The following is a 16,825-nucleotide window of genomic DNA, read 5'->3' on the forward strand; positions in this document are numbered from 1 at the left end:
TCGCAAAACACAAAGTATTATCATAGGAAACTCTAAATTATTACATGTAATAAGCAATATCAATCCTCCTCCAATCATAATCAATGACATTGCTGTACCGTACCTTAAAAATGTAACTAATCTTGGAATCTCCATCAATGAGAATCTGACCTGGAATGAACACGTAACAAATGTATGTAGAAAGGTTCATGCAGCTCTATATCCCCTGAAACGTCACAAGAATTCTTTTCCTCAAAAATTAAAATTAAAATTAATCCCAGCACTACTATTCCCAATTTTAGACTACTGTACTGTGATACGGTACTAGTCAATCTAAATGCTGAACAAGCTTTGAGACTGCAGCGAGCACAAAACTCATGCATACGATATGCCTTCCAACTACAAAATGACGCTCATGTTATACCATATTTCAAAACATTGGGATGGCTACGCATAAATGAACGAAGGAATTTTCACCTAATGACACTTGTTTACTAAGTGCTCTCGACGAACACTCCTACTTACCTCTCTTATAATTTTCGTTTCCTTTCCTCATTCCATGAAATTAGTACCCGTTCTGGCTCCCTACTTGAAATTCCACTAAGTCGAACGAATTCCTACAATCATTCCTTTTTAGTTACTGCATCGAGACTCTGGAATACACTTCCAATGGACATTCGGCACGTTACTTCCTTTCATAAATTCAAATCTGCCTGCCTCAAGTTTTTTCTAGGAACATAAAACTGAGTTGTGTGAGTCATTGTGTGTATGTTGTGTGAATGGGTTTTCTTCATTTATTATTATTATTATTATTATTATTATTATTATTATTATTATTATTATTATTACACTAATTACGGTACTGATATGTAGGCCTAACTTAGTCTTAGAATTATCTGTCCGTAGTGTTATTTCTTTTTAGAATTTCTATGTCTTACTTTTATGTTTACATTTTTAAATTTTGTTGTTTATTTATTTATTTATTTATTTATTTATTTATTTATTTATTTACTGCGCACTACAGGATTTCTAACCGCAATTACAGTGGCAGATGTTTACACGTGTTTTTTTAATGTTTCAATCAGTCTAATAACCTAATATCTAAACTATTCTAATATTATATTTAAGTTGAGAAAGAAATAATATTACTTATCTAATCCTTACAAGAAACAAGTAGATAAAAATCATAATTTCGTATCTAAACTAGTCTAATAACCTAATACCAAAACTATTATAATATAATATTTACAACGAAAAAGGAACAGTAGTTCACATCTAATCTAATTTAATCTTTACATAAAAGAGTAAACTAAAAAATAAAAATCGTAATTTAATATCTAAACTATTATTTTCTAGTTCTAACAATTATAATTACATTTATGGGATATGGCTTAATGTACAATGTTTATACAGTAATACATTTTGTGGTTCAAATCATCATTACAAATTAGAGATTTTTCGCGGAGATGCTGAATTGTTGTAAAAACAGGTCTAGATGTACACAGAAGTCTAAAGAATTATTTTTCTGAACTGCACTGTTGTATACATTGCATAGCCTGTAGAGTGGGGAATTTTTGTGAGCGGTTGTTCTGACTTTTTTGTTTTGAAAAGTTACATTTGTCCGCGCATTAAAGCGGTATAGTGGTTAAGTGTAAGAGAGGGCCGTGAGCCTTAACTTCGCCACAAATGTAAGTCAGAAATAAATAAATAAATAAATAAATAAATAAATAAATAAATAAATAAATAAATAAATAAATAAATAAATAAATAAATAAATAAATAAATTAATTAAAATACTCGGTCAATAAATACATGCGCTGTTGAATATCTCATAATCAATTTTTGGCGCTTAATCATATTATAACTCCGAAATATCCACCACTATTCAGCGTACACAGAGTATTAAAATAAAGTAATGTAAAGCAATTTCCTAAGATAAGTAGGGATCTCCAAAGCATACAGGAGTTCCTGAAATAATTTTCAAAGAATGACCATTGATCACGCTATTCTTAGCCCATCTTGAATACTAGCTTGGGAGCACGAGAACTCGACCAACTCCATATCGTTGATTAATATTATACAGACAGCCTGCGGTCCGCTTTCTGAATGGACCAACGCAGGGATAGAGTAGCTCCACATCTTAAAGTATTATTATCAAGTATACTGGAGAAAACATCTAAAGAAGCAAACCAGTTTGCGATGTGTCATAGCTGTTGATATCGTGGTCATGACTGCAAGTCTTGTAGATTATCGTTGAACATGAACAGTAAGAACGTTCCTTTTTCATACATAATTGGTTTAAGATTGGAATGGCGGCCGACTTGGTGAAAATCCAGACTATGTCACCAAGCTATCACTCTTCAACTACATATACCATGTAAAACATGGTTCAAGTATGCTCATTACAGTCGTTTTATTACGCCACGCCTGTTATTAATCAGAATCAAGGCTAATGAGACAGGCGCCATGACAGCAGTAACATCTTCATTGGAGTCTTATCACGGCGGGGGTCGAATCTCGGTCTTTGAATGTGGGATTTTTGAAATGAACATATCTCTAAGGTTCGAATTCCGGTGGCTATGATCATGAAGAAAACTACAAACTTACGGCTTCAAACGTAGCCGATAATAATTCGTATTTTATTGTAGTTATAGAAATGCCCGACTCATTGGCTGAATGTTCAGCGTTGAGGCCTCCGGTTCAGAGGTTCCAGGGTTCGATTTCCGGCCGGCTCGATGGTTTTAATCGTGTCTGATTAATTCTTCTGGCCCGGGGACTGGGTGTTTGTGTTTGTCCCAAAGCTTTCCGCTTCATATTCGGACAACACACTACATTACCAACCAGCACAGAAACACGGAAAAGTAATTACATACCTCCATATGGGGTTGGCGTCAGGAAGGGCATCCGGACGTAAAACAGGGCTAAATCCACATGTGCGACACAGTTCACATCCGCGACCCCACAGGTGTGGGAAAAGTGGAGAAAGAAGAGGAAGAATAAGAAAATTGTAGTTTTAGAAATGAGGTTCTAGTTAATGGAATGTCCAACTCCTTGGCTCAATGGTCATCATTGAGGCCTTCGGTTCAGTGGGGCCCTGGTTCGATCCCGCCGGGTCGGGGATTCTAATCTCCTCTAATTAATTCTTCTGTCTCGGGGATTGGGTGTTTGTGTTTGACCACATTCAGGCAACATAATGCATTACCAACAACCACAAAAGCACGCAATAGTGTTGGAATCAGAAAGGGCATCAACCCTTAAAATAAGGCCAAATCTACATGTGTGATACAGTTCGCCCCCACGACCCCATATGTGTGGGAAAAGCTGTAGAAGAAGATGGCTACGAAAGTTAGGACAAAATGCCGCCTATGCTTTGGAGAACAACGTTCCATTAAGCAAAATGGACTGATGGTATTGCATGCCTTCGAGACTCGAGACTCGATGATTCTATTTATTCATAACGGTGGGTATTTAGAGTATAGAGGAGAAATCAAAGAGATCAATATAGAAATACACTTTAAGCTCAGTCTCATGTAGAAGAAGTTGAAAAAAGGAATTACATCAGATAAGATCGATATCCCTTTCAGTCTCTTAGGACTATTTACACTAACGAGCCAAAACATTATGATAACTCATCTCTACACTGCGTTGACTCGTAATGTAGCCTCCTATAAAAATCGTTCACCTTTCCATATCCCACGATAAAATTTACAAATATGTGACATTAAGGAAGACATTAAGAGTGAACTGCTTTATGATATGAGAGTCGAATTGATGTGGTAAGATAGTAAGTGTATGGCCTCAGCTAGCGTAAGCGGGCATTTTCTCTCTTTCCAAGGGTTTGCTGTGTGACAATTTTGACTTTCCGTTTTACTCTATGAGAAAAACAAGCATGCCTGTAGTTTTATGTGACTATTTATATCGCAATTATAGGCATGGGACCTCCAGTAATCCAAACAACAGGGATGTTACTTTTCATTTTAACAATTTCACAGTCATTGGCTGGGGTTCGTATCATGGCCACCTTGTTGGAAAACAGGTGTCTGTGACACTCGGCTATCACGCCCGTGTTGTTTTGCTCTACCAGGAGGCCAAGAAGTCGGAATTCTATTGGAAGACCTGATGCTCGGTTTTGCATTATCAAAATCAGATCGTTCGCCTCACTGTACACTGTGCTGTCCGTGATAAGAAAACTAACACCGTGCACAAAGAAGTTATGGAAAAGAAGACATCCACAAAACATCGAGTGTCGAGTTATTATACGAACCATTCTCAATATTATAGGACTAAGCTAAACTCGTGCCCTCATCTCGAGGTGGTACAGCTCTTTTAAGATACATCCTCAATGGAGGTGAGCTACATGTATCATTTTAATCATCTATCAGCCTTCTTGCAGTTCTTAAATTTCTGGCATTACTGGGAATCGAACTCAGTCCCCAGAGGACGGCAGCTTATAGCACTAACCGTTACGCTATAGAGGCGTATGTTATAGGACTGTAATTCTAGGATGGGAGGCAGAAATATGAATGCTATATCTCAGTTCTTGGCTTTTAAAACTGCCGAAGTGTAGTCTATGATAAAGTGCCTGCATCGTATCATGAATTCAGATGTGGGGAGTGAAATCTGAAATATCTAGTAATAAATACGAAACTTCGAAAAAACAAGACGTTAAACTAATATCGGGATATCCTCGAATTCCCTCAGCCCCGTGTAAAACACATAGTGAGTGGTCGAGGAAAAGGAAATCATGCACATGTGTAATGACCAAGAACGGTTGCAACCGATGGTGTGCATGTACAATACACCCGAGTAACTAGGAAAGTGCTTCGCATACAATGACAGCGAAATTTCTCAGTCGTCTATCACTGATCTCAATTGTCCTGTGGATTGCATGCAAGGCATTCCATGTGAAATTGGACAGCAAGATGAAGGAGTTTTTTGAAAATTTGCACACGACGAGGTGGGTCTGGTTGCACCGCCCAGAACTCCCTTCCCCCCTCACCCCCCTAACGGAGAAGATCGACACCTCATCCGAATGGCATTGCAGGACAGATCTGCGTCCTCCTCGGCTCTGGCTCAACAGTGTAACAGTGTAACACATCGTACACTATCAGGAGTGGCAGTCCGTCGCCGTTTATTACGGTTTGGGTTACCGGCGCGTCGTCCACTTCTCCGCCTACCTATGTGCATAAACATGCTAGATTGCATTGGTGTATGGAACTACGTCAATGGGAACAGGAATGGCAGAAGATAGTGTTTTCGGACGAATCCAGGTTATGTTTGTTTGAAAACGATGACAGCATTTTGGTTCGCCGCAGACAGGAGGAGAGGCATCATATTGACTGTATTCGCATAAGACATACAGCACCAACTCAAGGCCTTACGGCGTGGGGTGCTATTGGGTACAACCACAAATCACAGTTGGTGCGTGTCCAGGGCACTGTGACTAGTATGACCTCCGTGAATGACATCCTGCGACCCGTAGCCATACCCTTTCTGGATGACACTCCAGACGCTATATTTCAGCAGGACGATGCGCGACCACATGTTGCTACACGAACACGTGCCTTATTGTTGTCACTGGATGTCAGACTGTTGCCTTGTCCCGCCCGATCACCGGACTTTTCGCCAATCGAAAATGTGTGGGATATGGTGAAACGACGGGTGCGGCGCTGTGACCCAATGCCAACCACCAAAAACGAACCGAGGAACCAGGTGAATGCAGCATAGATGGTTATACCCCAGGATGCCATTCGCACTTTAAACGCGTCGATGCCATCGCGCAAGGAACAAGTTATCAGTACCCATGGAGGACTGAGTGCCTACTAGGCAGCAGGACACATGCTGAACCTAGGTGACTGAAATGCTAATCGTTTCTGCAGAACATACTAATGAACATGTCCTGTGAATATGAACATCCTACATCTAGTCTTTCAAGGTGTTCTCTTTTTTTATGAACATAAGCGTATTTGCAGATTATTTTCCACAGCATCACTTGCAATATTCATACATTATTATTCTAAAACCTTATGTAATTACAAAAAGTAGTATTGTTTTCAATGGATGAACTCATCTGTACGCTTGCTTATGCAAGTGGTTCAGGTAGTGTATACCATGAAGTAGACCTCGAAAATAGTTTTTACCTCCTGAAAAATTACTGATTTGTTGGTTATATGCTTATTCTGGGGAGGTCTTCAGTTTAAAGATAAGACCATAAGATAAGATAATTCTACATAACATACACTGCCTTTGCCGGCAAGGCCTGGTATTTACTACGTCTTCTTGGTATGGGCTAGAACAAGTTTGTTACGTCATTGACCGGTCTCAGTGTCCGGCTCCATGGCTAAATGGTTAGCGTGCTGGCCTTTGGTCGCAGGGGTCCCGGGTTCGATTCCCGGCAGGGTCGGGAATTTTGAGCATAATTGGTTAATTCCCCTGGCACGGGGGCTAGATGTATGTGGCGTCTTCATCATCATTTCATCCTCATCACGACGCGCAGGTCGCCTACGGACGTCAGATCAAAAGACCTGCATTTGGCGAGCCTAACTTGTCCTCGGACGCTCCCGGCACTGACAGCCATACGCCATTTCATTTTTACTGGTCTCAGTGTTATCCTTAGCTTTGACAGTATATAAAGGACTGAGATATGAGTGATGCTAGTAATGCCATTCCTTATACAGCTAGTCCCTGTTATGAATGGTATGAAAATATCCCTCGTAAGGACGGTTGGTGTGTGCATTTCAGTGGGCTTGACAAACTGATATGTTAAAGCAACTTCTGGGTCGGTGAGAAAGACAACGGGAAATGACTTGATTTCGCTAGTGTACCTCCTCAGTGATGTCTCGGCCATCTATAACAGTGGTTGGCATGTTGAGGATCAAGTTGGCCTTCGGATTGAGTACTCAACATACAATCTAGAATACAGTACACTAAAATCTGCCTTTGGAATTTAGTTATTCAGTAAACATATTCCGAAGATTATATTTATTAAATTTGCTTGACTTCCCAACATTAAAACATATTTTAATAGTCACTACGGTTTCCTCTTCAAAGCAGGAGACGGACTGCATTCACAAAACTTTGGCGGATTGTATGGTACCGTTTTTGTTTTTTAGTTGCGCCTGCGAAAATCAATATGCGATAATGTGTTGCTAGAAATACTGACCCGCAGTACATATGTCCTCAAGGGCGAAAATTCTTTTAAATTGCTCGCACAATATTCAGCCATAAATGACAGAAACTTTCAGCTGTAGTTTCCCAGCTGAAATATTACACAAAGTGATTTTTGCAGGCGTAACGACGATTCGCTCAGGTTTCGTAACTCGCGCCTTACTTGTGCAACCCTGCACGAGCTGTAATCTCCCTTCACTTCAGTTGCACAGTGAACACGCGCCGAATTTCTACCAGCATGTATAGTAGCTAGGAGCTTCTCGTGGGCGCTAAACCTCATCATTTCTCTTTAGTCGTATATCATTCACGACCCAATAAATTACACGACGCAGATTATTCATCCACCAAAACTAAAAGCATTGGCGTATTCAGATATTTTCTCATTGTCCAATATAAACAAAGTTAACCTTCTTATGATTATCTCGATAATGCCGTGAACAACACACATGATACACACACCATTAAAAATCCTATGTTGTGTGTTTGAATACCAAATCACATTCAACTTTTTATCACTAAGGATAACTGAAATATAGATCTCGAATATTATACGATACGCTTATGACTATTTCCGTAAGCATATTTTCAGTTAAGAAAATATCATTGAAATAATCTAGAATTTAAAGCGATTTTAAGTATGATTTAATCTTTTCGTAATGAAAACCTATGTTCACTGTTTGTAGTTTCATATATCTCTTTTGAAGTGGAAAGTTCCATACTAGAATAGTAAATGGCAGGGATGTAAATTCGGCAATGAACACCCTAAGTTAACCAGTTCCTCACTTTCCTCCTTCCTGGCTTTTTTCAAGTAATCTGCGGCTGGTATTAAAGTTAATTCAACTCTGTTTTAACTCTGGATACCCTTCCTGACTCCAACCTATCTGGAGGCATGTATTCACGACTGAGTGTTTCTGTAGTGGTTTGTACTGTGGTGTATTATGTGTAGATGTGTATTAAGACGATCACAGAAACGCGTCCCCTGAGTTAGAGAATTTAATCACCCGTGGTTAAAGTTTCTGGTCCGGCCGGTAATCGAAACCGAGGCCCTTCAATGAAGGAGTCGGAACATGTAAAGTTAACTCCGTCGCGCGTTGTACAAACAATGTTGTAATAACGTTATTGCCTTTACGTTCCAGCAACGGCTTTCAGATACGCCGAGGTGCCGGAATTTTGTCCCACTGGAATTCGTTTACATGCCAGTAAGTCTACCGACACGGGGATGACGTATTTGAGAACCTGAAAGTACCACCGGTCGGAGCCAGGCTCGAGCCTGCCAACTTGAGCTGAGAGAGGCAGTGCCTTAAAAGTTTGAGCCCCTCTGCCCGGCAATGTTGCATCAAATCAGGGTAGTACATGGACTTGTGAAGATCCCCCCTATGTCTGAATCAAAATATTGATCAGTATAGTTAGGTCACAAAAGGAATGGAGTATAAAATACATCTCCGAGTGTGACATACCTCATTCTCTTCTTTGTAGAAAATGCCGATCCTTAAATAAAATTTAATAGTGAACTCTAATTGTTACTAATTTTTTTGTCAATGTACAGCGGTGTACATTTAATTTTGAATGAACAGAACTTCCTTCAGGTGACCTATTATTTTTCATACAAACCTGAAGGTACATCAGTAAACAGCTGAGGTCATTCTACGGCGACAGTTCCTTAAACATATACCCAAATGTGGGCAATGTTTTTCAGTCCAGACCTCGTTTCTCTAGAAATCAACGAAACAGATTTGTGCCTACCACTATTTTGAACTGTGTTATAAGATATATTCGAGATCAAATTCATAAGTATAGTTAAATAAGAGAGTATTTGGGGCTTTAAATCAGAAAGAGGCTCAATCCATATAATGAACAAACGGCAGCTATTGACAACTGAAGGGATTTTTTTAAACTAAATAAAACATTAATTCGTTCAGGAAACATTTATTTTATTATCGTAATATATTTTCGTTCGCCTCTGTGGTGTAGTGGTTGGTGTGATTAGCTGCCACCCCTGGAGGCCCGGGTTCGATTCCCGGCTCTATCACGAAATTTGAGAAGTGGTACGAGGGCTGGGATGAGGTCCACTCAGCCTCGGGGGGTCAACTGAGTAGAAGTGGTTTGATTCCCACCTCAGCCATCCTGGAAGTGATTTTCTGTGTTTTACCATTTCTCCTTCAGGCCACGGCCGCTTCCTTCCCTCTCCCTAGTCTATTCCTTCCAATATTCCCATCCCTCGCAAGGCCCCTGTTCAGCATATCAGGCGAGGTCGCCTGGGCGAGGTACCTGCCATCCTCCACATTTGTATCCCCCGATCTAGAGTCTGAAGCTCCAGGACAGTGCCCTTGAGGCAGTAGAGGTGGGAACCTTCGCCGAGTCCGAGGAAAAAACCGATCCTGGAGGGTAAACAGATAAAGAAGGAGACTAATAGATTTTCAGAAACAACGCACGTCAAGGAATAAGTGACTTTTCAGTAATTACACAAACCTTCTTACTTTTTATCACAAACATTGCGACACTTTTGTTGGGAGTTCCGTATCATACTTGAAAGAGTTTGTGTGTTTGCTTAGCAAAAAATAAAATTCTAAATAACTCTACTACTCTAATAAAGACAGGAGACAAACGTCATTTCTAGGAAACACGCCTGGCTCGAATAACACTTAATGACCTTCGTGTACCTAATCCGAAAAATAAAAACGAGACATAAAGTAACGTATACAGGCACAATAAAATTATAGTTTTATTTATATAGATGTTTAAACAAAAGCTGGCAAAACTCTCAAACCAGTGTGATTTCTGTTTGACCTCCGCATCTGTGTAGTATTATGTGGAAACTGTCTACACCTTCGATATCCCCTGCCTGTCGTAATAGGCGACTAAAAGGGGTCCCCAGGGGCTCTGAACTTTGGAGCGTGGGTTGGCAACCACGGGGCCCTAAGCTGAGTCCTGGCATTGCTTCCACTTACTTGTGACAGGCTCCTCACTCTCATCTATCCCATCCGACCTCTCTTGGTCAACTCAGGTTTTTTCCGACCCCGACACTGTTAGGTTTGCGAGGGCTAGGGAGTCTTTCATTTTCACGCCCTTCGTGGCCCTTGTCTTCCTTTGACCGATACCTTCATTTTTCGAAGTGTCGGATCCCTTCCATTTTACCCTCTGATTAGTGTAATATAGAGGATGGTTGCCTAGTTGTACTTCCTCTTAAAACAATAATCACCACCACCCCTAACAGAAGTCATAGTACCGGATGGGAAAAGAATGATCTGGAAAATGTTTATAAGACGGAAGCGGAATTATCCTTGTTAATGAACAGGAGATTCGCCCATCACAGGAAATGCTGGAAACAGGTTTTTCGATGCACCAGTCGGTTGCAAAGACATGTCTACGCGTGCGCTGTCCTCAGAATGTCGCTGTGTTATGTGGAACACGATTCGTGGAAAACCTGTGTGGAGCTGTTTGCGCAAAAGTTTAACACTGGATGTGTTTTAGAAAAACCACCAGCAAAGTCTGCAATGCAAAACGTAGTGGTAAAAATGGCGAGAAACGGGCCCTGTAGCGAATAAAAACCGTAAGTATCTGAAAAGACTTCGAACACCAGAAAATATTGTTCGAGTGAAGGAAAGTCTGGACCTAAGTCTGACGAAATCTCAACGTTCGTTTATCTGTGGAAGTGGAAATTAAGAGATCGTCATGTCGAATTGTCAAGAAGGACCTGCATCTGTATCCTTACAAATTTAATGTTGTGAATGCGTTAAAGCGTCCAGAAGAACCTTCGCGTATTGAATTTTGAGTGATGTGGAGTCAGGACTTCAGGATCCTCAGTTTTTCATTTCTTCAGGTGAGGCCTGGTTCAGCGTGTTTGAGTACGCGAACTCACAGAACGCGAACCATTATGCATCACACTATCCCCATCAGTACGTCGAAAGGCCGTTGAAAAATCTCAAAATTGGTGTGTGGTGCGTAATGTCTGGTGTCCGCATCGTAACACAATTCTTTCAACAAATGTTAATGCTAATCGTCATGTCCACACACGGTTTAATCAATGTGCGGACCAGTTCACAGAAGATGTCAACTGTACGGATATTTTCAGCAAGACCAAGCAACAGTACACACCGCCTTGACAACTTTGTCACGAGTGCATGAGGTGTTCGGTGAGGAGAGGACAATCAGCAGAGGCAGTTAATTCAACTGGCCACCTCAGGCAGAGCTGCTACGCGTGTCTCACAGATTGAAAAATGGAGCACAGCGTTACATCAACGTCAACGGTGGCTATTTCTAGCATCTTCTGTGATATTCATTAACAAGAGTTTGATGATGATGATGATGATGATGATGTTTGTTTTTTAAAGGGGAATATCAGTTAGGTTATCGGCCCTTAATGGTATGAGGTGCAACTAAGTGGAACAATAATTAAAACTTCAAAATATATCCACTGTTTAAAATCTATAAAGAATGATGATGAAAAAGTGACCATGAATCCAAAACAATCAGTGGATCCAGAACACAATATCTATTTTCTGGAGTGATGATTGTATTCCAAACGGGTCCAAAATCCAGGTCACCGGCCTCTCATAGTAGTACTAATCACTGGTAAAGCAGAACCATGGTATTTCTGCTATAGTGGTACTAATCACAGGTAACGTAGACGCATGGTGTTCCTCGCATGGTGGTTCTAATCACAGGTAACATAGACCCATGGTATGTAATGCATAATGGGACCACCCGCAGGTAACACGGACCCATGGCATCCCTCACATAGGGGTACGTCTCACAAGAAATGCAGACCCATAATGCTCCTCACATAGCGGGACTACTCACGGGCGCCGTCTAGTTCCGTGGTGTTCCTCACATAGTGGTACTGATCACAGGCTAAGTATCCTCATGGTGTTGCTCACATAATGGTACTAATCATAGGCAATGGATCCTAGTCTCTGCAACTCAGCCTATGTATAGCCGTCATCTTGCGCAATCGCCCATGCCCGTCATCTTTCTCCATAAGAGCCCATGTATAGCCGTCATCTTGCGCAATCGCCCATACCCGGCATCTTTCTCCATAAGAGCCTATGTATAGCCGCCATCTTACGCAATCGCCCATACCCGTCATCTTTCTCCATAAGAGCCCATGTATAACCGCCATCTTGTGCCATCGCCCATGGCCGGCATCTTTCTCAATAACAACCCACGTATAGCCACCGTCTTGCGCAAGTGCCCTTGGCTGTCTCATAAGAGCAGCCGCCATCTTGTGCAATCGCCCATGGCCACCAAATTTCTCCATACGAGCCCATGTATAGCCGCCAACTTGCGCAAGCGCCCGTAGGCCGTCTCATAAGAAGCTGTGTATAGCCGCCAACTTGTAGAATTGGCGTCGAGAAGGGCATCTTGCCGTAAAACTAAGGATAGCCATTCAAGATGGCGGATGTGAGGTTAGGCTCACTCTCTTAGGCGTCGGGGAGGGCAACTAGCCGTTAAAGTAAGGTTACGCCCCTCAAGATGGCGACTGTGAGGTTAGGCTCGCTCTCTTACGTAAAATTCGCAAATCCACCTAGCCCTTTTACTATACTAGGGGCCAATGACCTCGGAGTCAGAATCCACCTAGGTACACTACTAGGGGTCAATGAACTCCCGTCAAATTCAAATTTCCCGCGCTGATGACGTCAGCAGTCACGTGACTCGCTCCGCAGCCTCTGATTGCCTCGGGTGTTTAATCACCACTGCTCCTCTACTGGCAACGTTCAAACCTATGGTATTCCTTGTACAATGGTACTGCTCCTAAGTAACATACAGTAGGCCCATTGTGTTCCTCACATGGTGGTATTAATCTCAAGTAACGTCGATCCAAGGTGTTTCTCACGTTATGATACTAATAAAAAGTAGTCTCATGGTTCTAATTCCATCATCTCTTTGTCACCCCTATTAGTCGCCTATTACGACATGCAGAGGATAACTTGGGTGTTTCCTTTATCTGCGTTCCTCACCCACAGGGTCAGTTCCACGTAAATATTGTAAATATAACTGTGAATATTTTGTGGGTAAGTTTTATTTTTCCCACCATGCATGTGATATCTGCATTTGTTTACCATTGTTTTGATTTTAAAAAACTCTCACTCATGACCTCACATATTTTTTCTGTCCAAAATAAAGAAAAACACGTATAGAAGGTAACCAAAATTAAATACATCTGTGACTTATGCTGTTTCTGAAACAAACGATTCGTATTGTATTTACATGGAAATCATTACAATTTAATACTTAAATTAAAAATATAAGCAATCGACTGTAATGTTGGTAGGAACAGATCTTTCTCTTCAAACCTATGGAACTCAGAGGACAGTCCTGATGATCAGTCTGTGAATGACGTCACAAAGCAATTAAAATACACGCTTTATTTTTGTTGCTCAGCTAGAACACTCCAAAGGAAATCTGCTTGTCATGTTGGCAGGAAACACAGTACGAAGAATAGAATGGAAATTAGTATTTTTTATTTGTACCACTTTGGCACAAGATGCGAATCTGAGATTCGAACTCGGCAATGTAATGAAGAGTAGGTTACTTTTTAAAACATTCAGATGAAAAGTTCAGGGCTACGAATCATAAATCAAATACAAACTCGGTACTTGTTCGATATGTGAACAATTTAAAATGCGAAAATATGAAATCCATGAACTAGGATGGAAAAGGAATATGAGTTTTTTCGAAGTCTGGCAAGTTCAAAATGCTTAAGATATAAAAACTAAAAACTAAAAACTATGCAAAGAAATAAGAGTTTAATGTGGTAAAAACTAACACCTGACTGGAAATAAACATGAACTTGATTGTCCTGAGTTATATATAACCTGTATTTTCTCCAAGCATATATTTGACTTATGATAAGATTGGTGGAAAAATTCAGCCTTCATACATTTCTGATATTCAATTCATGAAATGGAAAAAAAAAATGTGACATTTGAGTTTAGAGGAAGAATTTGTTCTTTATACGTTTCAGAGTTGCTTCTGCTTGATTTAAAGAGGAACGAAAAAACCAATCCCTCATAGAATGTTATAGCAGAACATCGTTCAATAGCCCTCAATTCATGTAGTAGAAGTTTAGCATTTTTGGATTTGTCTCCTATTAGATACTCAAAGAGAAAAATATTCCTAATCCTTCAGCAGAATAATTTTTTGCATATCTCAGTCATATACGTAAAATGGAAACATACACTACTGGGGAGTAGTTTTAAGGGGAGTCGTAATCGTAATGATTGATCTCGTCAATGTTAAAATAGCTGAATAAATTAACCTTCTTATCAGTATCCATTGAATATAGAAAGGTGATATCTATATATATAAAATCGGATGTTGGTATGTTTGAAACTAATAGACTCAAAAACTACTGGACCGATTTCGCTGAAATTTTCACAGTTTGTTCTTATTACATCTGAAAGGGATTATGAACTGGTTTGAACAAAATCTGATTGGTAGTTCGGCACTAAGGGGTGAACAATAAAATACGGGAAGATAAGCAAACCGCAAGACAAGTCCGATCAGCGGGTTGCCTGCCTAACAGTATGTGAAGATTATGATGTGTTCATTAAAACTTATTTCTGCTTTTATCAAATAATGTGGGGGCAGGACACCCCTTCCAGCCCAAGGGGAGAGGATGAAATATAAAAGTAATCGAAAACGACCGATATTAGTGTCGTATATGCTGAGGTAAATAAGTGTACACAGGCTGGACGTCTGTCGGATTTTGATCGTTTTATATAATGTTTAACTAATGTATTTTGCATACACTGATATAGAATACCTTTAAATATGTGCTACGAAAAAGTTATGCTTTTTAAAATTATTCCCCAATTTTAATATTTTTCTGCAGATATTTTACAATAAAAAATAAACCATTTAACGATTATCAACCAAACAAAGTAGATCCATACTACCACAACAGTATCGCAAACGTTTGATGATCATTTCATGGGAATGCACCCGGTAGTCTCTGATAAAAAGGAGCATTTGTTTCGGAGAAAGCGATTTTGAGTAAATTGCATTTTAAAATAAAACTTTCGGTAAAGCTCACCTACTGCAGAATAGAAGGTTTAAAATCCTCCGCCTAAACAACACTGCATCTTGCGATTGCAGTTGAAACAGGGTGACCAGCTAATAGAACATATATTTCTCTTCAAAACACGTAAACCCACAGCCTTCTAGAAGAAATGGTCCCTGGGATATGTGTAAATCAGTGACACGTTGCAAAAAACGTGTCTTTAAATAGAAGTGCACCAATGTATTAACTGTGTTATTTAAAATAGTAAATATTCGAATACTTGAATGAAACAACAAATCCCAATTTAAACAGAATGATTTGCACTTTAATAAAATGTAAAAAAAGGGGAAAATATCAAGATTTGCCGATTTGGACCTTTGCGACTTCCCTTAATGGCTTCTCTCCAAGGCGGCCGCGGCTTGAATACTGGTCAGTGCATGTGGGATCTATGAAATTAATATTCTCGTCCCAGTGGTTTGGATTCTGTGTAAAACTGAAGAGTCTATGGTTATGGTCACGATACAAACAGTAACGTAAAACTACAAGATTTCTTGCTTGGTTGGAAACCACATTGGCCCCAATCTTGATGTACCTGTTGTTCTGTTTCTAATGGTTTAACGGCGCACTAACACGACGAAAGTTTTTGGCGAGGCAAGGATTGTGAAGGAGCGGCCGTGGCCTTATTTAAGGCACAGACCCAGCATTTGGCTGGTGTGAAAATGAAAAAAAAACGACGGAAATAAACCTTCTTTCGAACCCAGCATGTCCCAAATGAAATCTCACAGCTGCGCGACCCTAACCGCACGGCCTACTCTCTGGGTTTCTATGGAAATATTATTTCACATAAGAACTAATAGGAGCAATGAAAAAACCAAACCCCATGGCACTACAGCCCTTGAAGGGCCTTGGCCTACCAAGCGACCACTGCTCAACCCGAAGGCCTGCAGATTACGAGGTGTCGTGTGGTCAGCACGACGAATCCTCTCGGCCGTTATTCTTGGCTTCCTAGACCGGGCCCGCTATCTCATCGTCAGATAGCTCCTCAATTCTAATCACGTAGGCTGAGTGGACCTCGAACCAGCCATCTGGTCCAGGTAAAAATCCCTGACCTGGCCGGGAATCGCACCCGGGCCCTCCGGGTAAGAGGCAGGCACGCTACCCCTACACCACGGGGCCGGCTCAATAGGAGCAATGACAAGTATTATGTACAGAGTTTTGTATAATGGAAAATGGTATTCAGCATTCAACTACTGCACAAACGAGTAAGGATTAATATACTTTTTGACGATATTATTATCTTGTGTTTTAGGCCGCTAAATTTTATATGGAGCGGGACAATCTGTTTGTCCTGGAGGAAGACCAGCAAGTAAGACTCGTCATCTCGCGACTGGGCCTCTCCTCTCTTCAACCTTTCATACCAAGGTAAGTTAACATTGCCTTATTATCTTCATCTGGCGGTCGGTGCTGGAGTGTAGGCCTCAAGAATCCAAGATCGCGGATTAAAAGCGGTCGGAGATAATTGGATTTCTGATGGGTGAAGAAACGTCCAGTCTGTTGCACGATGTCGACACACTCGATATTTAACTGAAAGAAACAATTTCAAGATCTCAGCAATAGATCACCCGGTAGAACTCCGGTTTCTGTGCCATCTGGTAGAGTAAAATGGAATTGATAAAT

General features: G+C 40.6%; 1 protein-coding gene across 1 annotated transcript in view; it reads left to right on the forward strand.

Moving 5' to 3' along the window:
• The window catches only part of LOC136875479 (formimidoyltransferase-cyclodeaminase), a 209,270-nt gene that overhangs the window by 112,920 nt on the left and 79,525 nt on the right, over positions 1-16,825 (forward strand). The window contains exon 6 of the mRNA XM_067149026.2: positions 16,458-16,570. Coding sequence (XP_067005127.2) covers positions 16,458-16,570 — 113 coding nt within the window. The remainder of the gene's footprint in view (positions 1-16,457; positions 16,571-16,825) is intronic.

The sequence above is a fragment of the Anabrus simplex genome, chromosome 6, assembly GCF_040414725.1.
Source record: "Anabrus simplex isolate iqAnaSimp1 chromosome 6, ASM4041472v1, whole genome shotgun sequence".
In the NCBI taxonomy this organism is placed as follows: Eukaryota; Metazoa; Arthropoda; class Insecta; order Orthoptera; family Tettigoniidae; genus Anabrus; species Anabrus simplex.